Source organism: Camelus bactrianus, chromosome 6, assembly GCF_048773025.1.
Source record: "Camelus bactrianus isolate YW-2024 breed Bactrian camel chromosome 6, ASM4877302v1, whole genome shotgun sequence".
Classification (NCBI taxonomy): domain Eukaryota; kingdom Metazoa; phylum Chordata; class Mammalia; order Artiodactyla; family Camelidae; genus Camelus; species Camelus bactrianus.
In genome coordinates this window covers 1,999,873-2,023,499 of record NC_133544.1, presented here as the reverse complement: position 1 = coordinate 2,023,499, position 23,627 = coordinate 1,999,873, and the positions used below count along the sequence as shown (strand labels likewise).

The 23,627-nt window shown below is 47.5% G+C and overlaps 1 protein-coding gene across 2 annotated transcripts in view; it reads right to left on the bottom strand.

The window, feature by feature from the left end:
- Positions 1–23,627, bottom strand: part of PPP1R13B (protein phosphatase 1 regulatory subunit 13B) — an 81,104-nt gene that overhangs the window by 7,602 nt on the left and 49,875 nt on the right. The window contains exons 5-10 of one of the 2 annotated variants that reach the window (XM_074364913.1): positions 10,858–10,959; positions 8,451–8,625; positions 7,583–7,779; positions 5,623–5,763; positions 2,714–2,894; positions 1,323–1,427 (exon numbers count right to left, since the gene is read on the bottom strand). In XM_074364913.1, the coding sequence (XP_074221014.1) occupies positions 1,323–1,427; positions 2,714–2,894; positions 5,623–5,763; positions 7,583–7,779; positions 8,451–8,625; positions 10,858–10,959 (901 nt within the window). The remainder of the gene's footprint in view (positions 1–1,322; positions 1,428–2,713; positions 2,895–5,622; positions 5,764–7,582; positions 7,780–8,450; positions 8,626–10,857; positions 10,960–23,627) is intronic. The other variant, XM_074364914.1, reaches the window with a different exon arrangement.

Sequence of the window (23,627 nt, the reverse complement as noted above, 5' to 3'; positions counted from 1 at the left end):
ATTTCTCTTATGACTTCTTAACGGGTTTGACCTGTACTGCTTCTAGTATTAAAAGAAAAATTTGACTTAACCTTTTAGAAATTCCTATCCTCTTAAAGTAACTCATGATCACAGGAGGACAGGACAAGCTCCCACTGATTGGAGTAGCAGGTTATTGCTCTGCTGCAGTGATTAGAAAGCCATCAGCCCAGCGTTTTCAGGAAAGCCATTGAAAAGGTATGTTTTTTAACAGCATTTTCCAAACTGAAAAAGGGTGCAGGAGCATTCCCTGGTAAGACAGGCTCACTCGCAGTGACATGATACATCACGGCCTCTGTAGGATTAGCTCACAGCCCGGTGCGGGCCAGACTGAAGTGGTGAACGCCCAGCCACCAGCCACACAAGGGGGAGAGAAATCCGAGGGGACATAGCCCCGTCCCTCCGTCCACCAGCAGTGCTCCAGCCCAAACCTGCGGCTGCTAAGACAGGAAGAGGAGACTCCCCCCAGCTCGGAGCCCCTGGAGGCCAGTCAGCAGCCGCCCCTGGACCACGTCTACGCGGTGCAGCAGCTCAGCTGAGTCGCTGCTGCACTGCTAACCCCTCCTCCTCCGGGCAGCGAGGGCCCTGGTGGGGCATTTCCAAGGCCTCAGTCCAAACCATCACTTTGCTCTGGCTGCTGTGCTTTCACACCCCCTCTATTGTATCAGATTGGGGGCGGGTGCGGGCCAGAAATGCGCAGGTTCACCAAGAGTGCCCCGAGGTACAAACTCTGGCCGATGGGAAACAAACCCAGCCCACTGCTGACTCAGGAGGGCGGGCGGGGCTGGCCGTGGGAGCTGGGTTTCCTGGCCCCCTCTCAGTGTCACAGGAAACGTGGCCGTCCAGCTGCTCCTAAATCTCACAGCAGCAGGAACTTTCATGGAAATCAGCCATAAAGGCACTAGAAAGGAAGGGCCTAGGGATTTTCCTTCTTCAGGATGAGAGAGGAGGTGTAGAAGAAATATATTCTTATTATAAAGGGACAATCGTCTTTAAATTTGATGGGAGATTCCTGTACTGAAGATAAAACTAAAAGCCTCACAGTGAACTCAGACAATCATCCTAAGTTTGTACAAACAAAACCACAAAACGCTTCCTGGGCCAGCACCTCCCTGAAGAGGGCTGGCTGCTGTGGCCGGCCCCAGGCGCCGCCCGACTGTGGCGGGCAGGGCAGGCGTGCCTGTGTGGCATCTCTTCCCCGGCTGACTGCGAGGAGCAGCCTTTGTCAGTTTGGAAGGAGAAGCGCTGTGGACTTGGCAGTGCTGAGGACCAGAGCCTCCCACCAGGCCCGCCAGCCAACGTACGGTTTACAAACCGGTGCGCAGAGGGCCGAGACGAACCGCAGTCAGGCCCCACGTCAAGGTCTGACACTGTCCACGGGCTGGCTGCTCGGGGATGACCATGGCCATCTGTGTGACACGGAACCAGAAGGATGGCCGACCCCGCGGGTTAGTCTCCCCGGGAGGTTTCCCACTCCAGTCCCACATCTGGGCTGAGATTCCGCCCCCAGGGCGGGGGTGCACAGGCGTCCTGCGTCTGCTCACCTCCCACCACAGCAGAAAGACCAAGGCTCCTTCTGAAGGCCCCTCCCCCAGCCCCGAGAGTGCGGCCTTTCCCCGCAACCTGTGAGGTGGCCCCGCACAGACCCCTGGGGGGGAGGGGAAACAGGAGCCATTCTCAGCGTGGGAAGCGTTTATGATTAAGTCGGGAGACAGGCCACTGGCTGTGCTAATTATCTGCCACTGGAAACAGCCACTCCCACTATCTGGTGCTTAGAACTATAAACAACAGCTTATCGAAGAAAGCTGCAATTTGACTTTCCTGCCCACCACACACTCCGCATGGCTTACGAGACAGCCACAGAGAAATCTGAGGCTGGCGACGCACCCTCCTGCCTGGGTCACGGCAAGCACCAGGCCCTCCAGCGAGAGCACGGAGCACACACACAGAAGGGCAGCACCCATCTACCACCAGCCCTGAGAACGTCCTCGCAGTGCAGGCCCGCCCCGGCCCGCAGCCCTGCTGTCACCAGTGACGGATCGCTGCACTGTGCACCTGCGCCCTGCGACTTTGACGGGGCGGTGGGTCAGCCCCAGTCACACAGTCTCACTGCAAAGCAGTGCCGGCATCTTATGCATCAGTTTAAAACAGCCATCTTCCTCCGAGGCAGGAGAGTGGACTCGCCACGGAGAATCAGGGCTGCGCTCGGCTGGCAGCCTGGGCGCTGAGGGACTCGGCTGTGTACCTGTGCAGCGCGGGGAGCCCCGCGGCCGGCCACACGGAATTCAGAGGGACGGGTCTGCGGACTTTCTAAGAGATGAAGACTGTGCTGGGTGGGGAAAGGCAGGCCAGCCACAGTGCCGGCCGTGCCAGGACGAGCAGCAGGCCTGGCGTGCAGTGCAGTGGCCACCACTGGCCGCCGTGTGCCTGACAGGTACACAAACCCAGGGCCGTGAGAGGGTGCAGCCTTCATTAATCTGTGTTTTGAAAAGCCACTCAGTAAAGGTGGTGAGTTCAATACAGAGAACCTGTCCCTGTGTCAGCGTGGTGGCACGCAGCTCCCCACGGCTGCCCTGGACGACCGAGTGCCTCGGGGGACACTGGGGGTGGGCAGGGGCTCCTCTGAGGCCGCTGTGCCCCCACAGCCCCCCTTGCTGCTCACGCTCCCCACCAGGAAGAGGGCCCGGCCACTCACCAGGTTTGGATCTTCCATGGGCAGCACTTGAGGCGATGGTGAGAGACTGGGGCTTTACGGGGTCCCCGGGCACAGGGTAGTTGCCGGTGCTGGGAACCTGGATGTAAGGCCCCACTGCAGCCACCCTGCCTGGCGTGCTCAGGGGTGACTGCGGCGACGATGTGCCATTCACACGGCTCAGCTATAAAATGGGGGAGAAATGAGAGTCAAGAGTCTCCTCGGTGAAAAGAAACCGTAAGCTGAGCATGACAGACTGCTCAGAGCTGAACCCCTTGCCCAATAACCTTTGCTTAGGAAGGGGTCACCCTGAAAGACCAGTATCTAGAAAGGGTGAGACTTCAAAAAAGGGCTTCAACCCACAGTCCCACAGGACCAATGCTCCGATAACACCTACCTGAATGTGAGCTGGAAAAACCAGGAGCTGACGGTGTAACTGGACAGCCTCCTAGGACCCCTCCAAGCACATAACCGTCTCATCGGGGGGGATGCGATCCCTCCCCTGGGTGGGCACAGAGGCATCATCAAAGCCTGGGCTCTCAGCCTGGCTTCAAATCCTGCTCTGCCACTGACTTGCTGTGCTGCCTTGCGCAGGTGATTTAACATCTCTGAATCTCTGTGCCCACATTCAAAAGTCACGATAAAGGGTAATAAGCCATGCAGGGCAAGGTGACAGGGCCTGGAAGCAGGTGAGGACTGGCCAGTTCCCTGAAGGCAGCTCTGCTGTTCTCAGCAGGGACGCTGGTCACGTGACAATGCCAACAATAGCAGGGCCCAGAACAGGGTCTAACTAGAGAAACGCTGGCTCCTTAGGGGTCCCCGGATAGGCTGAGTGAGACGTCCCTACCCCTCCTACAACTGAATGCCAAATTCTGCATGCATGAGCACAAGCACGTGTCATTCTGGAGAGAGGGTCCATGATTCTGACAACTGCTCAAAGTACCTAAAACCTTTGGGTGGAGACACACATCTGCAGAAGTACCAAATTCTTCAGGGGGACCCCGTGAAGTAGCAGGTGGAATGTAAGAAGTACCATTTATCTAGCATCTGTGATGGTTAATTTTCTGTGTCAACCTGGCAAGGATGTGACACTTGGATATTTGGTCAGACATGTCCAGATGTTGCTGGGACAGTATTTTTTAAGATGAGACTAACATTTGAATCAACAGACTCTGAGGAAGGCAGACTGCCCTTCATAACGTGGACGGGCTGCATCCAATAGGCTGAAGGCCTTCGAGGAAAAGATTAAGGTCTCCCAGGAAGAGAGAATCCTGTGGGCAGGTGCTGCAGCCTCGCGCGGCAGCGCCTACAGCTCCCTGGGCCTGCAGGCCAGCCCTGCAGGTTTTGGACATGTCAGCCTCCACAAGCGTGGGAGCGAGTCCTCAGAATCAGTCAGCTGGTCTGTCTTTACACACATGCACACCCAGAACCGGTTCTGTTTCCCTGAGAACCCTGACTGATACACCGTCACTGAAGACTGCAGTGTCAGCAAGCATGGAGGTGCGCACGCACCCTCTCCCACAGTCTCTGCGCTGTTACTGAGAGAAAATGGAAACCACGGTCTGCAGTCACAGTGTTGTACAGATTAACCACTGACCCTGAAGCACTCTGGTTTAAAAAAGTGTATATCTGTAAGTCAGAGGTGCTTTCCCTGAGACTGCCAGTCACGATGCCCACAGAAGAGGCAGTGCCTTCCTCCTCCAGCGCCCTCCTCACCCACCCACCAGGCCAAGCCCCTAGAGCCTGCCCCTCACCTGAGAGCCACCTTCAGAGCAACAGAAGCCAACAAGAGAATGCGTCAATAGTGAAAACACCCATGTTGGAGTGTGGGTGAGGGGACGGTGCGCGAGTCCCAGCTGCCCGAGGACGGCAGGCCAATCGGCTCTGCACTCCGCCACCACTTCCATCAGACCCTGAGCACCCCGAGTGGAAGGAAGGTCAGGTGCTAGACCCAGCCAAATATACCAACGCAGCGCTGGTCCCTTTTCCTCCCGTGAGCCCTCAGCGATACACGTGTTCACCGAAGCACCAAGAACAACAGCAGGTCCCGAGACACCCTGCCTGACCACGTGGCTGGGTACAGTGACCACAGGCCCTGGGACACGGAGTAGTATACGGAAGTTACAAAAGTAATGAGGTCATGACCTGGAAAGATACTCATGTTGTGGTTTAAAAAAAGAAGGAAAAAAAACCCCCAAAAAACAACAGTGTGGTGCAGAACAGTGTGATGATGTAATTCCTACAATTACATTTCGATTAAAACCTGAATACCTTCCTGTCTGTCTTAAGCAAAAGACTGGAACCATTAACAACTATCATCCCTGGAGAATGAGAAGAATGGGAGGGACTTCCACATTTTCCTTTAAATGTTTGTTTTAAGTGTCTTTTTTTGAGTATTTATTACCTTTGAAATTCAAAATACCAAATCAAGATTTTTAAAAAGCACAGACCCCTTATACAGCACTCTGCTCGAGTTTACAAAGCCCTTCCACGTGGGTTATTTCTAAGAATCTTATGATGACTCCTGGGCCGGGAAAGGCAAATCAGTTCACGGCAAGAATACAGGACGACACAAGGTCAAGGAAGCTGTGCCAATGGCACAGCTTAAAATGGGCGCTGCAGATGGGGGCCAAAGCCTGCCCAGCAGAGAGAAGACAGAGCTGCCCCAGGGAGGAGGGTGAGGAAGCAGAAGCCCCGCGGCCGGGGAGGGATGATGCCACACATCAGGAACCAGCTGTGTCTTGGGGAAAAAGAACCATCCCCTACTGTTGTTTTTTACGGTTTGTGGCCAATTTATATTTCATCAGCTCTGGCTGCTGGGGAGCAGGATGGTATCACAGTGAAGATGGACAATTTGGGGATGAACCATTTTTAGCAGTTTATCTCACAGAAATATTTTCTTTTCCACGTGCCTGAATTTTTTTCCCGTAAAGACGTTCACGCAGCTCGTTGATCCGCGTGTCCATCATGGCCACCTCCATGTTGCGCTTATTTAAGAGCTCCTTCTGCTGCTGGAGTTTTGAATTCTGTTCCTGGTTCAGCTGGTTACGAATCTGCAAGATAGAAAATATGTTTACGATTTGTATTAATTAAATGGTCAACTTCTCATCGTGAGGGAGATTAAAAAAAGAAGAAAAAGCAACATCTGGTTCTCATGTGTATTTATATACATTCACTGTCACCTGTGTGCTAATATTTGACAGGTACAGCACAGATGAAGCCAGAACATATTTCATATGGAACAAAAAAGAGCAAATGTCGGCAAATGTGTCTTCTTCAAAATGTATGGAATGACTAGCACCAACGATGAGTGTGGGAGAGGTGTCTGTTCTGCCCCACAGGCCACCGAACGAGGGAGCAGGAAATCCAAAGGTTGGCCGACTCACCAAATAGAACGCTCCTGTATCATTTTAATGAGTCATAACCAGCACTTGGACAAAATGAAACAGAGACAGTGTCAGAGGGCACTGCGCATGAAGGTTAAGTCTGGTCTCGTGAAAATCTCAGATGTGCACGCTTACACTAGCACTGACACACCTGCACATGTGTACCAAACAGGAGGGAACATGTACTTTTTAACCTAGATTGCAGTCAAAAAGTTGGATATACACATAAATAAATATATTACATTCATCACACTTCACCAAAAAAAATCCTTAGGAACCCCGCATTTTTAACAATTGCTTAAAATGTAAAAAGGAATAAAGTCTTCTAACAATTTCCACGCATTTTGTGTCACAGAATTTAACAGCAACAAGTGAGTTAACTCTCTGTAATTAGAATTCCCATTTCGTAAAATGATATAATACTTTCTCTAACAAGTGTAATAGAATTGCAAAGCTTGTTTCTGGCTTGAAAAATCACCTGCTAAATGACAGCTTCTGAGAAATGAAAATCTTGAAGGTTTTAGGACTGTGGCCTCCCCAAATTTTGTATGTCAAAGCCCTAATCCACAGTGTCAGTATTTGGAGATGGGCCTGCAGGAGGTAATTGCGCCATGATGAGGTCATGAGGGTGGGGCCTTCACGATGGGGTTAAGTAGCCTTCTCAGAGGAGGGAGACCAGAGTGTGTGAGGACACAGCAAGGCGGCAGCCGTGTGCCAGCCAGAAGTGGACCCTCCCACGAACCAAGTTTTCCATCACCTGGATCTTGGACCACAGCCTCCAGGACTGAGACACAAATGTCTGTTGTGTAAGCCCCCAGTATGGGGTATCCTGTTACAGCGACCCAAGCTACGATGAAGATTTAACAGTAGGCATCTATCTTGTCAAAACACAGTTAACACAGAGGCCTTAAGTATCAGCTAAAGCCAAGTTCTTTACCAGTTCATTATACTGCCAATTAAATTCATCCATGCTCAATAAAAGAAGCCAGTCACAAAGAACTATATGACTCTATTCATACGAAATTCCCAGAATAGGCAAATCCCTAGAGACAAAAATTAGAGTCGTGGCTGCTTGGCTCCAGAGGGACGGGGGTTGTGGGCTGATGGCTAAGAGGTGTGGGGCTTCTTTCGAAGGTGAGGTTCTAAAATCGAGTGTGGTGCTAGCTATAGAACTCCGTGAAGATACAAAAAACCACTTAATTGTATAACTTAAAAGGTGAATTGTACGCTATGTGAATTACATCTCAAAGCTGTTTTAAAAATTCTTGTCGGGGGAGGGTGTAGCTCGGGTAGAGCGCGTGCTTCGCATGCATGAGGCCCTGGGTTCACTCCCCAGTGCTGCCATTAAAACAAATTATTTTGTACCAAATGCATTTTGTGTCTGTTATTCAATTAGAGTCCAGTCATTTGTTTCCAGTTCCTGGGATTTCCAGCCTATGCTGCAAATAGACTTAATAGACTCATCCCTCAGCCCCGGGTGAGGTACCTGTAGTTCTTGGTACAGGCGTTTCAACTCCACCGCAGCCGGCCCAGTCAGCTTGCCATTGTAAGACTGGAACCCGTTCAGTTTTCCTTTCTTTAAATCTTCCAGTTGTTGACTGAGCTGATCAACTCTTAAAATCGCAGTCTGCACTTCCTGCTTCTTTTCCTGGAACATGGCACTGAACCGTTCTATTTCTGCAGCTATAATTTCCCACCAATAAAGAAAAAAACACCACTGAAGTTAATTTTTTCATGGTATTTTCCTGGTTTTGTTGTGTATTAAGTTCTGTTTCATTTCTACACATTTAACTCTCGCATCATCTAGCACCAGACCTTGGGGAGGAAACTGTAATCTGCACGTAATCCAAAGCACATTTCAACACATGATGCGACTGCTCATATGGCTAAGTTATATTTGCATGAATTATTGAATAATTTTAAATTAGGGCAACCAGTCCAAAAGCTACCATGGTCAAGCCACTTAAGAATCTCAGTGCACCAAACAGACCAAGTCCTCCCTGAGGGCAGGCCCATCCAAATCTATCTTGCTTATTGCTGCGCCATAAAGTAGGCACTGACGGAACTGGTGAATAAAGTGACAATTCACGCGCACAAATATAAAAAGTGAGCACGTGTATGCCGTGTCTTCACACACAGATAAAATTTAAGCTGTTCACTTGAAACAGACCCTCATCATGAGTGGAGTCTTAGGAGTGGCCCTGCCCAGATCTGAAGAGCGGCCGCTACCCAGCAGGAGGCCCCCCTCCACTGCAGTGTCCTCAGATCACTGAACCTAGCCGCGAAGGCGCAGGCGCAGGCGCAGACGCAGCGGAGTCCGGGGTGGGCCCGCAGCGGGCGGGTGGGGCACGTACACAGGTTCCCGTTCATCATTTTGCTGTAGTCCACTTGTCCTCTCATGGCTCGGATCTTCTTCAACTTGTTTTCCTGGGCTTCGACTCGTTCTTTCAACTTCTGAAGCTTTTCATTTTCAGAAATAGATTGCTGCTGACGGCGCTCCTGTTGCTTCAGAAAATGTAAACGCTGTTCCTAACAAAAGAGGGAAACGGCTAACTTTGAAAACTGAAATGGATGCTGACTTTCATACACCGAAAAAAGGGTAAGCAGATTCCACAGGCTCACCCATCACAACAAGCACAAGCCCACCTCCCCCCCAGCGGCCCAGCTCTCCTGTGGCCAGGGCTACAAAGCGGCTTCCCAAGGCCCTTATTTAGCCTCCTAAAGGACGTGAGCACAGACCAGCAGGGGATTTTCTACTGGAAGGAGACACGTAAGGGGATGAACCGCTAATCTGCCAAGTGCCATGAAATAGGAAATGTTTGTTTTCTTTAGGATGCTTGTCTTCACAAGCAATCAGACATTTCAGAGTCGAACAAGAACTGGACAATCCTAAAGTAAAAATACATGCAATACTCAACAGTTTTTTCCCTAACGTGAAAACAGGCCTTAAGGGTAACTGTCAATGTTGAAATATTCATGGCCCTATTTGTATGCATTAAACATACTTAAGGAGAGATTTAAGTGTGACCATGCTGGCGTTACACAACGCGCTCTAAGGGAAGGGAATATGTGCGGAAATATGTAAAAATTAGCATTAACTTGTGATTTACACTGCTGAAAATATTAAAGAAAATATTAAAGATTTTTTTAATAGCAATACTCTTGGCTCAATAGTTGGAACAAAATAAAAAGTAGAATTAGAAAAGTTTGTAATTACATAATACCATGGACATTTTATCTTAGAAATGCTATTAACGGGATGAAAATACTTTCCAATTTACCTAACTTTTGTTTTTTATTCTTGTAAATCCAATAAACTTTGAAAGACAACTTTTAAAAACAAGTCCAACTTAAACTATTATTTACATAAAAGCGAAGAGAATTATACGGTTATTCAATAAATGAAAAAAGTTGAATTGGACATCTAGGTATTAAGAAACTCTCTTTACAGAGAAAGCAGTAAGACCCTAGGCGGTGCTGTTTACATATTCTCTCTCTCTCTCTCTCTCTCTCTCTCTCTCTCTCCCTCCCTCCCTCCCCCCCCCCCTCTCTCTCTCTCTCTCTCTCTCTCTGAGTTTCAGAACATTTACCATAATTACAACATGAATTGTTTCCAACAGGCATGGGTGATAGGTCTAATCTTTTAGTCCAAGACTAAACCATTATTTAGAAAAGTTTTAAAACCAAGCAGGACCCCATGGGGCCCTCCCGGATACAAAAGCCTTCCTCTGTCCCTGTGTCTTGCAGGAAAAAAGCTTCAGACTCCTAGACCTTCCCTGAGTCCCAAAAGGTAGGTCCAAACAGTTCCTAACCAGGGAAGTGAGGGAATGCAGAAATAAAGGAGTCAAGAAACAACAGTGCAATAAAACAGGGTCCTGGTTCCAGCCGCAAGGGAGACACATAACAATGTGTCCTCGAGTTCTTCTGCAGGAACTAAGGCCCCTACTTAAGTGGTGGATGGGAAGGACTGGTTAAACCCAAGATTCCTGGACACCACCCGTTACCTCACCACTGACCAATCAGAAAAAAGTCACACACCCTGCAGCCCTCATCCCAAATTTTGCCTATAAAAATGCCTTCCCATTGGGGAGTTTGGATTTTTTGAGCACAAGCTACCTATTCTCCTTGCTTGGCCTGGCAATAAACCTTTCTCTGCTCCAAACTTGGGCATTTACATTTGGGTGTGTTTGGCCTCACTGTGGGTCAGGCACACAAACTTGCATTTGGCAACAGTTTCAAATCCTACCATTACAGAGTTTCAACAACAAATCTAGCACCCAGTGTGTGTAATGAGTGCTGAGGACGCCTGCACCTCAATAAACCAAACAAGTTCCCTGCAGGTAGGACAAAGGCAAGCCATCTTTGGAGTCCACGACCAGTGTATTGTCACAGGCCACTCGCCTCCTCTGGAACACTAATGCCAACTACACCAGTGGACAACATACCCAGAGGGAAAAGGAGCTTCCTTTCTTTCCAAATTTCACCTATAAGTGGGTAAACTGGGTAAGGCCGATCGTTTCCTGTCCTAACACGTGAGCATGTCAAAGGTCAGATGCACTTGCCTGGGTACTTTCCCACCTCCAAGAAGCTACATACGCATTTACTGTTACAGGAGAGATAATTGAGAAAGACACTGTTTAACACTTGGCGGTATGGTCCTGCTTACAAGGGTTACCCATGAATGCACTGACCCCCCAGCTAAAATAACGGCAGAAGAACACACTCATTGGACACTTGCCCACCTCTGCTTTTACCACTTACCTTGGCGACCAGCATTTGCTGCTGGTTCTCAATTTGCTGTTGTTGCCTAGCTGCCATGTCCTGGAGTTCTGAGAGGGTGAGTTCGACACGTGGGTTCCCAACCTACAGAGACAGGACACACTCAGGCTGGAATGCACGTTCATTCTGCACAGTCATTCTGCTGTAGTGTCAGAACGCGCACACATCAAGACTTTAAACAGGCTCCCCAGTAGTTAGGAGAGCACAAACGAGTTTATCTTCTCATAGGAGCTTTCCCCCTTGTTGGCTGTTTCCCAATTGCTGGCTGTTTTTATTAAATTTATTTGAGCAAATAGGGATGTCAAATGTTTAAGGGTACACAACCTAAAAAATAAGTATGCAGGTGGCACCTCAGGACAAATGTCATCTCACCACCACTTGGTCTCAAGAAGCTAAAATATATGAAAGATTCTAAAGTACAAACACCCCATGGAAAACACCACAGGCGTGGCGCACAGCAAAGGCTGACCCACCAGCGGCAGGAAATTATCTACGTGAGATGAGCATAGAAAGGTGGCAGCTTGAGGAGTGGCAGCTGACGGAAGCACGTCCCCATCCTCTTGTTACTGAGAAATAATAACATCAAGCACTGCTGCTGTGTTTGCCGTGAGCCTGTCCCTGAAGCGACCACCTCCCATTTATGAACTCCTCTAAGCCTCACGACGACCCAGGCGGGCAGGCATTGCTCCACCCCCGCTTCTGCAGACGGCAAAACAAGCGGGGCAGCTCATGTCCTGTGCTGCAGGTCGGGCGCCCCACAAGGACAGAGCAGGACGTGGAGGTCCTGGCCGCCTCACACGGCACCCTCTACCAGGCACACACCTCGGTGTGGGCTGCTACGCTAGGCACGTTACACGCACTGTACACACAATCCTCATAACAAATCTGGGTGGCAGGTGGACGAGCCCCACCCTGGGCGAGGAATCACAGGAGAAAGGAGAAGGGACACACCTAAGGGCCGAGAACTGACCTAAGGGGCTGAGCGCCAGTGCCAGCCCAGTCTGCTTCCTCCAAGCCCTTCTGTGCCCACCAGGGAGGCGCGGAGCCCTCCTCAGACCTCCATCTCCTCCTTCTAGGTTCAGCTGTACTCTCAGGGCCCCTTTACCTTCTGCCAGCCTCACACCCTCTTGTAATTCTTAACAGGGGGTCCAACCCCTGTTCTTCCAACTCCAGTCTTCCCCAAATCTTACGGTGCCAAGCACATTCTGGACTCTTGGAAAATGGAATTGGGATGTGTTCATAGTCTTAACTGGAAGCCTGTTCTATTTATCTGAGATCCCTAGATAGCAACATGGAGCAAGCCCCTCTCAATACCAGATGTGAACTGCCAAGTTCTAGACACTTCCATTTGAAAAGAAATTTGTCCATTCTACAAAAATGCCTGGTAGAACTGTCATAATGCCCAAAATATGTTTTAACACTAATAAAGGATTCTAATTTCCACCTACTGAGATTTCCTAGTCGCCACAAAAAAGGTATTCTTAAAACTTACAGAACTTTACTCCTTAAACATGTTTTTCACTAGAGAAAAATGATGCCCATTCAACAAAACTTTCAATTTACATTAATTTTGTAACTTTACAACTTGAAGAAAAGACAAATAAAAACCTATCTCTTTGGTCTCCTCTCCCCTCCAATGGCTTAGAGTAACAATGAAAAGAAATGCAACCGTTTGGTATTCTGATGTTCACACCTGTGAGCAAGACGGGGCTTTCTGTGCGTGCTGTGTCCTACGTGTGTTTCTAGCTGTAAAACTAGGATATACTCTGCTGTCGTAAGTAAGTCAGGCAGTACACCTTATGTGTGTACTAACACATTGTAATTTTATAAAATTTTACTGAAGTAGATATCACAAACAGAAAACTGTATAAATCATAGTGCACAGCTCAGTGAATTATTTCAAAGTGAACATGTGTAATTTGATTGCTTTTTAAATGGGTTACAAAAACATGAGCCACCATAAACCTGTAAGTCAACAGATATGCAACATTTTACACTTTAGTATTTATTCTCTAATTTGTTCAACGTGAAAATTTAGCAAAAAGCACCTCTTCAGAGTTTTTTAAGAAAGCAAAAACCCTCTGATGCAAATTCCACCCTGTTATGACAGGCCTTTCAGAATGCATTCTCTCCACATAAACCAAACCCCATAGGAGCAATTTAAAATTCTCCATACGAACTCAATTTACTCAGACAAACCTATGACCTAATTCCTCGCTTATTTCTTTTCATTGCATCTAATAAGAAGAAATCAAATCCTGTTCCCTTGGGCCCGTCAAGGTCCCTCATTACGGTAGTTATCCAGTGAGTTCAAGTCCAGGTCACAGATAGGGCCAGCCACTTCCAGGACCAGTAAGATGGGCGCGGAAGTTCTCTCAGGAACAGCCCGGCAGGCTTCCATAAATGCAGGCCCAGGGAAAGCAAGTGCACCCCCCACCCCAGCCTGCGGCCTGCCGCCACGGCCTTCCTCCCAGCAGGGGCCGCCGCGGGCCCTGGGGCTCAGGGCCCCCTCTCCCACCAGCATTCTACCCAGACTCTCCTGTATTCATGTGCCCAGCGAATGCAGTTTGCCCTCTAACCCATCTTCCACAACATGGCCCACAGTCCCTCGGTCTAACGACCCCCCACCCACCCCACCCCCTGACAAGCGCAGAGGAAAACAGAACCCCCCCCCCCACACTTCTCTGAGCACACCATCCCCTTCCCTTCTTTCTCCAGATGCCCACAAATCTACTTGCAGGGACAGTGAATTAGGAGACTTCATTCCTCTAACTTATAATACTTTTATATATGAAATACTCACCAGACAGAGAACTTGTACCAGGGACCCTCCAGCTCACGCCAGCCTGGGAGAGACTCCACAGGGCCTAGACCACTGACACCCGGCCCCCGGCCAGGCCTGGCCACAGCCCCCCACCAATGATCAACGTTTGGTGAATGGATTTATACGTGAAATCAGTACTTCCTCAATCCTTCCACCATACCCTGATCGCACACCTACACAGACAGCATCTTTCCAAACTTGAAAGCTCAGACTTTTTAAATTCTGTCTTCCCATGGAGAGTCTATACCCTCCTCACCACTTCACTTGCCTCAGCAGATCATTCCTGACACCTCAGAAATCCACGTTTCCTCGGGCCCCTCTCCCCTCCCTTCTGACCATGTCCCCTCATTCCCATCTGCCCAGAAAGGCTATAAGCAGCAGCAGTGGGGCTTCCTCAGTGAAGAGACCGAGCCATGTGCTTGAGGTCCCAGCGTGAGCAGGTGTCCCGACTTCCAGGCCAGGGTGGCTGTGAAGTGGTCAGGTGCTGGCTGGCTGGTTGGTTGGTTTGGAGTACTATACAAGTTTGATTCCGTAATAATTCTTTACCCTCGATATGCCACGTACAATTCTAGACACTGTAGGAAACAGAAAAGTAAAATGCAGTTTCTTTTGATGAGATAAAAGACCGGAGGGCTCTTCTGATGAGATAAAAACCTCACATGGGAAGCAATCAGGTTTGCCCAGCAAATTCAACTATGAGGAACAGAACCTGAGCTCAGTTTTTCTTTGTTCTTATATTTATAAATAAGAGCATTTTCCCAGAGTAGCAGCAAGGACATGGACTGTCACATGCGCTGCTGTAAAAGTGCGCTGTTCAGCCTGGCGCTCCTCCTGGGAAGCCCGCGAGCAGCTCAGAAACTCAGGACATTTCAGCCACCCTGAGTCCAGGCATCATGGGCACTGCGGGTCTGAAAATAAAAGGTGCCTCTTAAACCTCTTACCCCAAAACGGTGAATCCAAATTGGAAGCTAAACCCTCTTTACATTATTATTCCTGACTTTACAGAAATTCCAAATAAAAATACTATTTCATGGGTTTGGAAGCAGAGCCTCCAGCCCAGTGAGTCTCCCGACGATGGCTGTCCTGGCTGACATCCTGACCACCACGCCGCCGCTACAGACCCCGCGCCACAGCACGCAGCCGAGCCTTGACTTCCTGACCCCTAGAGACAGTGTAAGAGTATAAATAAATCACAACACTCACAATAAACAAAAACAACATGATTTTCTAATTTTTATGTTCCTAAATTTAAGATTAGCACCTTTTAAAAAATTGATAAGATATATTCTAGTCTAGTTCAGATACAAAACTTCAAAAATATCCATATTGGTAATAAGTTAACAAAATTAAATAATACAACAGGCTAGTTTAAGAAATACACAGTGAAATCAATGTTTCCTTTTCAAATTTACTTTATTGAGGCACAATTTACAGACAGTAACACGTGCCCATTTAAAGCGTACTGCTAAATGAGTTTTGACAACTGCGTATCACAGTGTAACCACCACCTCAGCCAGGACACAAAACATTTCCATCATCCCAGAAAGTTCCCTGCTGAGCTTCCCAGTCAATTCCACTCCCCACTCCTCCTCGCCAAACCAGCAATCTGTTGAGGGGTGGTTGTCGTCCACGGGAGCCCAGGTCTGTATCCTTGAGGCTCTCACACAGACGGGCCACATGGTGTGCACTTCCTTGTGTTTGGTTCTCCACTCGCCGCAAGGGTGTGGCCTCCACCCACGTAGCATTCAGTCATGTGCTATCACCCATTTTGCTTTCCCATTCATCTGCTGATGAGCATTTGGGCTGTTTCCTTTCTGGCCATGGGGAATAAAGCCACCTTGAACATTCGTGTACCAGTATTCACGTGGACAAATATTCTGGCTTCCCTTGGGTAATCGATGTCAAGAAGTGGAAATGGTGGGCTGGATGGTGAGTGTATGTGTAACTTATACAAACTGCCCAATTGTTTTCCAAAGTGAAGCATCGTTTTACACTTTCACCAGCAATATATGAGAGTTCTAGCTTCTCCACATCCTAGCCAACATTTTTGACTAGTGTTTAAATTTTAATTGTCCTCCTTTTAAATAAAATGTTAACCCATCGGTGAAGAAAGAATTCCATATAAATGGATTTTGATAAATAATGGAAAAAAGCAAGCATTAAAATGACCATAATTAAGCTATCACCCCTAAACACACAATGACCAGAGTTTCAATAAATAAGCTGGCTAGACTTGCCAAAAGTTAGATGTAAAAGGGGGGCTGATTTCCCAGGCTAATGCCTCATTTGCACTAATTATGTGTATGAATCATGGCTCATAAAGCTATCAAAATAAAATATGTTTGACAAACAGGCTATCAGAAGTGGATTTTTTGAGATATTAAACAACTACAACTCACTTGATCATGGTTAAAAGCTTCAGATCACCAGTCAGCTGATGACATGGCTTTGATCAAACGTATTTTCATCTCCTGAGGTAACATATTTTAGGTATTAAAAACATGCAGTAAAGGTTCTCAAAACAAACCACTGTAGGCAATCATGCGCACACTCATCTCCCATCCTAAGCCACTAATTACATGTTTTTGTAGACTTTTAGTCTTTCCAATAGTGGTAAGAAGGCTTAGTTTTACCTCCCATCTAAGGCACTACTGAAAACATTCTGCCAACATGTGCCAAATGTATTTTTCCAATACGTGCCCCAAAATATCAAAGACTGCAGCTTCAACAAAAGGGTCCTCTCGGTGCACAGCGCCAGTTCACTATCGCACTTCCTAAAAAATTATGCCATTTTCCAGACAACTTTTCTTTTGGTATAATGACTCATCCAAAAACACATTAAATAAATGATCTGTAAGAAGTGATATTTGGACATTAGTCTCAAGCAAGCAAGCAGTGACCCATTTACTCTCTCAGCTGCTCCTCACCTGGTGGCCGGACCAGGAACTGTGTGCAGGACCGGGTGAGCCGCGTGGTGCCCTGAGTGCATCCACAGCATGGGAAGAAGGTGGGGGCGGCTGTCTCCTGTGCACAAGGCCACCTCTACCTGTAGTATTTTTGCCTTTTTTAGGGGGGTTATTAGGGTTATTTATTTATTTTAGTGGAGGTGCTGGGGCTGAACCCACGACCTCCGGCCTGCTAAGCATGCACTCTACCACAGAGATGCACCCTCCCCTCTATCTGTTGTCAAGTGTTCTCTTGTTTAGCTTTCCTGTCCTATAACTTTATTTAAGCTCACTTTGAGTGTATTCTCCCTAAAAGTTGAAAAATTGGTGGAGAAAGTTATATAAAAGGAAGTACTGACACTGCGAAGCCGCCCCGAGAACAGCCCCTCCCCGTCAGCCACGCCCGGCGAAGCCCCCTCTCCGCTCCTCGCGAATACAGCAGACTTTCACTGCGCGACATTTCGGGTCCCAACTGTGTTCATGTGTTGTTTATTACTTACAAAAGCATGACTTCATCGTTCCGTTCACATATTTTACAACTGTGAAAACAGTCTGGGAATCAGCAGTCCACCTTTATTTATTTCACAGGCCGCGTACAGTTCTCTATGGCTGAGTGACAGTCACACCCGACCTTGGTACATGCTTAGAACACCACCACACGTTCCTTACAGCGTGGTTTCTGGGGGTGAAGGGTTCATGAGCAGCGTGGCTGGGCGGTTCTGGCTGGAGATGGAGTCAAAAGTCAGCCAGGCTGTGGTGGTTTTAAGGTTGCAGGACAGGGTTCCAAGGTGGCTTACACACGGCTACCAAGTTCGTGCTGGCTGCCGGTGGGAGGCCTCAGGTCCCCCCCAGGTAGGCCCTTCTCAGAGCTGCGTGCACCAGGGTCCTCAGGACCTGGGGGCTGGGTTCCCAAGAGCCAGCAATCCAAGAGAGAGAGTTGGGGGAGCTATCTTTCTAGGAACTAGCCTCAGAAGTCACACCATCTCACTCCCCACATTCTGTATGTTAGGAGCCAGGCACGAAGTCTTGGAGAGGAGGGGAATCAGGCTCCACCTTTGATGGGAGGCACATTAAAGAATTTGCAGACAGAATTGAAAGCCACCACAACCATTTACTGTAAAAGCTCAGGAAGACTCTGCATACGTCTTATCATTCACTCCTTAGAGAAGTCAGGTTGCCGCTCTCGACAGCACGGTCACAATGTTTGAGAGCCTCTGTTTAAGAGAGTCAGACAGCGGGGCAATGAGCAGAGGTCCAGCTGTAAGTGCTGCTTTCCTCCTCAAGGCCCAGCATACGTTTCTTGGTAATCAGTTAACAGCAATACTAGTGGATTCGGTCAGCAATTAAACGCCTACCAGCTAATGGGTCACTTCCGCTGTCAGCTCTAATCCTGATACGATTTTAATACTCAACCAAGTAAGTTCATCTGTGGTTATAACAGACAAGAATGCCACTGTAATGTTATTCGGGAAAACAGTAAATTCCCTGCACTTTCAGATCGTACTCATTTCTTCTTGTCCGTAGTTTATATGGAGAACACCCTACCCGCTGGTGAGGCTGGCTGTCCACCCTGGCCTCCCTCCCAAGGAGCTCAGAGCCAGAGTCCCCCGGCCAGATTCACACTTCCACCTGCCAGCTCCGCCAGCCCCTCAGCTGCCCCGTCTGAAACCACACTCCTCCCCTTTCTCTTCCAACCCAGGCCTCCTCCCTCAACTCCCTTCTCTCACTAATGCCTCTGGCATCATCTCTGACTTGAGCCCACCCTGCCCCAGCGGGAGCTGTGTGTTACTCAGCTCTTTCTCTCTCACAGCTGTGCTTGCTTCTCCATTCTAGAACCTACACCCTCTCACCTCCATATTTTTGCTCACATTCCTCCTCTGTCCACAGTGCCTGTCCCTCTACGCCCCAAACTCTTCCTGTCTTTGAAGATGGAGTGGCAATGCCATCTGCTTCCTGAAGTTTCTCCTGATTGTCTAAGGAACTTCTCACACAACTGTCCTGAAACTCAGGATCTGACGTCACTTCCAGAGATGGGAGTGAACTCAGTTATTTCTCAGTGAATTCTGAATTCTAGAGATTCAACAACATGCAATGAGCAGATGTGTCAGGCGTTTACGTACACTTGAGTTTATAGTTATCTTGATGTTTACAGAAACCCTATAAGGAAAAATAAGCTTATTTTACAGATGAGAAGGCTGAGGCTCTGAGCAGCTGGTGGCCAACTGTCCCAGGTTCCTGCGGCTGGATGGGTATCCATGTCAGGATCTTAATCCAGACCTCCTGACAGCAAGCCACACCTCCTGTGCCATGGAGAGAGCATCCAGCTTGCTGTCAGGAGGGTCTGCTTAGCAATTCTTTACACTGGACATGTTTTACACGTTCTTCTGTATGTGTATTTCTCAATAAAAAAAAGTAGGAAATAAAGAATTCAACCAAGCAGCCAGTATCTTATCTTGTAATTTAATCATCACAAGATACAGGTTTAAAAATCACAACTATGTTTTTAGAGTATGATTAGATTCTCAAGTACAATGTCACTTCAAAGATGACAAACATCCTTAAAACAAAACTGACAAAGTAATTAGGATAAAATCTATTTATGCTCACATAATATTCTAGAACACTAAATCATCCCTCTTTCTTCCTACCTCTCCAAGGTTGAGTTTCAGGTTTGAAGAGTATTTTTACTTGCCTGTTTAGCAAGCAAAAAAGTAGATGAGAATGGTATCAAATGTGTAGGCTTATTTTTATCACACAACACATTCTATAAAATTAAACCTCTCTAGCATCTCATTGTATTTCTGTAACTGGCATATTTCATTTTCCAACAATTAATTACTAAGTCTCACAAATTAATACGCGTCAATTAGACATCTAGAACATACACTGGCTCCCCTCTCCCTGCAGTAATGCTACAATATCCAATTTTATATCCTATAAATTTGATTTACTCTTATGATTAAAATTCACCTATACCAATTCAGTTTGGTTTAACACACACTTATACCCAGGCAAGTAGCTAGGAGGAGCTGGAGCTAGAAAGATTGGCAGGAGAACAGGGCTACAAAGAGCACAAACACCAGGAGGAACCACCTGCGCACCACCGGAGCGCAACCAGCTGCACCCGTGGTAACTGCTCTGCCTCTAACCGTGCGGCCCACAAAACACACTGAGCTACACTCCTGACAGCAACACCTAAAAGTCAAGATAAAACATAAAAACTTATTTTTAAAAGCATCACTGTGCTGACACAACAGGAAGGAAGCTATGGGGCCAAAAATAAAGGGACAGCAGCATCTCTGGGCACTGAGGAAATACCAAAACTGGCTTGCACCCTGACGGCTCGTGCCCACCTGGAGGTTTGCCCCCTGGAGCTGCTGAAGCCCGGCATTAAGAGGGAAAGGTGAGGACCAACCCAGGGAGGGGAGTCTAACAGGAGATGCCACATCCACCCATCTAAGACTCCCACCCAGAGTGAGAGCGAGTGAGAAACACACCCCCAAACTCCCAGATGGGGGAAGCATGGAGACCAGCCTTTCTCCATCACGGTAAGAACCTACAAACACTAGACAGCCCTCACACAGGCTTCGTGACCCACAAAGAAGGTCACAGACTGAGCCCATCTGCATGCCCAGCTACCCGCCAAGGCAGATGCAAACCTCCCGGGAAAGCCCGCCTGCATCCAGGCCTCAAAAATACTCACAGATGAAGCTCCAGGGAAAATGAGCAGCTACTTGTCAAAAGTTAAAGCACACAAAGATCCTAGCACCACGACTTAAAGCCAGTGGAAGCGACATATGCAGATATTGAAATGATTAGCTGCAGAATAGAAAATAACTGTTTAGTGTATTTAAAGAAATAAGAGATGCCTAAAATATGAGCAAAGAGTAACCAAGAGGTGAAAAAGAACCAAAACCTCTAGAACTGAAATTTTTTTAATGAATTTTGAAAACCACTTTACTGAAGCACAGCTGACATAATGAACTGCACTCTAAAGTGTACAATCCGACACCTTTTGACACACGTGCACACCATGAAACCACCATCACAATCCAGAAAACGGCCAAACCTCAAAATGCCTGGGTGTTCCTTTGTAGCCCCTCCCTCCTCCTCACACCCAGCCCCAGCTCCCAGGTCCACAGGCAACTGCTCATCTACCTTTTGTTACTGAGATTAGTTTACATTTTCTAAAATTTTACATAAATGAAATCATACAGTGTGTGCCCTTTTTTTCTGGCTGCCTTCTTTCAGCATAATGATTCTGCGGTTCATCCGAGCTGTAGCATGCATCAGCGATTCACTCCTTTTCTTATTGCTCAGGAATATTTCATTGTATGAATGTGTCACTTTTTTGGTCCATTCACCTGTTAACAGACATTAGGGTTTTTCTAGATTTTGGCTACCACAAATCAAACTGCCATGAACATTCATGTGCAAGTTAATATGGACATTTGCTTTCCTTTCTCTTGGAAAAATACTCAGCAGTAGAATTGTCAGATCATATAACAGATTTATGTTCAAGTTTTGAAGGCAGTGTCCGACAGTTTCCGATTACACCGTTTTACATTCTCAGCAGCCACATATGAGAGTCCCAGGCGCTCCACGGTCTTTAGTTTTAGACAGTCTAGCAGGTGCATGTGGTTTTAATTTGCATTTTCCTAAAAACTGATGATGCTGTACACGTTCACATGTGCTTCCTTGACACTCATCTATTTTCTTTAGTGAAGCACCTATTCAGAACTTTTGCCTGTTTCTTCTAAAAGTGGGTAACTTATTTTCTTACTGAGATTTGAGAGTTCTTTCTTATGTTCTGGATACAGACCTCTATTGGGTATACGGTTTGCAAGTATTCCCTCCCAGACTGCGCCTTGTATTTTCATAATGACTAATGTTAAAAAAGCACATTATATGTACTAACACCCAATCAAACACAGCCGAAGACAGAACTCATTAACTGAAAGATAAGAAATTATCCAGAACACAGTACAAAGAGACAAAGAAAGTGAAAATATGACAGAGAAATTGAAAATAAAATGAAAGATACAAGTCTAATCAGAGTTCCCAGAAGAAAAAAAGGCAAGAACATGGAAGGAGAAGCACCTGTAGAGAGAACAGTCAAGAGCCCTCAGTCAGTAAGGACAACAAGCCCCAACAGAAGTCAGAAGGAGCGCACACCTAGTTCCGCTCAGAATGCAGAACTATTTAATCCTAACTTCATTAACTCTCAAAACAACTAAATGAGAGCGAAGGGATTTTTGACATCAAATAACATAAAACCACAAAGCAGGCTAACAGGAATGGAGACAAAAAAAAAAGTTTGGAAGCTGGAGAGAATGGATGAGAAGTAACTGACCTAGTAGGTCTGAGACAAACTTCAAGATAGAAGAGCTGAAACTGGATAAACAACCCAGTTACATCAAAGAACCTTCAAAAGGCTCAGGAATTGGCAAAACCATGTAATTCTGGAAAGGTGGACGAAATGTAAGGCACCTAAAATAAAGCGGACTTAGTGAAAGATATTTAAAAAGCAGTTTAAAAAAAAGAAAGAAAAAAGAAAAAGCAGTAAAGCCCCTCGACCCCCTCCCAGCTCTGGACCCGGGCACCTGCCTCTCCCCTACCCGGCTGGAACCTGGAAGTTTATTCTCTAGACAACTGAAATGTTACCTGGCCTGGGAGATGACAGTCCCAGCTGAGTCCTGGGCACCACATGGAAAACAAGGAGACTACGTGACCACATTACTAATAAATGCTTCCAGACATAAACACTCACATACACAGTCAATTGACTTCACAAAGGTGCCAGGACAATTCAATTGGGAAAGAACAGTCTTTGCACCAAATGGTGCTGGGATACCTGGATATTTACTTGCAAAGGAGTAAATCCCCTACTTCACACCGTACACAAAAATTAACTCAAAATGGACAACAGACCTAAATATAAGAGCTAAAACTATAAAGCTCTCAGAGGAAAACACAGGCGGCGGGGGCAGGATCAACTGGCCTTGGCAACTTACTGGGTGTTCAGCATTGAAGCAGAAACTGACTTGGATTTCAGCCCAACGGGCTGAGAAAACAGGACACCTAAGTAAAGTACCTGCTTTCCTTCTGGGAGTCTGGAGGTGTGGTGCTTGCTGGATGGAAGCCGCCTACTTGAGCGGCTCGAAATAAAAGCCCGGGCACCAGGGCTCTCATGAGCTTCCCTGGCAGACAGCGCTTCACACGCGCTGTCACAGTTGGTGGCTGGAAGGATCAAGTGCATCCTGTGCGACCTGCTGGGAGAGGCCCTGGGAGGCTTGTGCCAGCTGCGCCGGTCTCCCGGGACTCCACCCCGTGTGCCTCTCGCCCTCGCTGCAGTGAGTACAGCCACACGCTGCATCCTGTGCGTCCTCCTAGCAAACCACTGACACCAGGCGTGGTCCCAGAACCCCGACACGACCATACGCAACAAGAATATGTTTTTGTTCTGCCTTTATGCTGTAAAGTTAAACCAGATCTTCAAAACTCTGTTGGACAAGAAAGTTCCGAATCCTCCTGACAGTGTGCATGTAACCCGGCGGTTCCTGAAGCTGGCAGGGCAACAGAGCCACATGGGGAATTTTCCAGGCCAACCCAGACATACTGAATCATAAATTCTGTCAGTAGGGCCTGGGCCTTTATTTCTTAGACAACCTGACCTCATGACCTGCTATTTGGGGAGGACAGAACTCCCCCAGCCTCCTGCCTCGGCAGCCGCTGATGGGCGTGAATCACATCCACTCTGCTTCCTGTCCTTTCGTCCAACCCACACGCCGCTTGAGCTGCTCCTGCCAGCTGTCCCCACAGGCAGAGGGTTCAGTGTGTCATCATTCCACATCCAGGGTTCACACAAAAACATTTTTGGAGAAAGATATTTTTAACATCTTATTAACTTTAAAAATGCATGTAAAAGTGCTTTGTAGACAATAAAGTGCTTTACAAAGGTAATGTATTATTAGGCTTAAAAG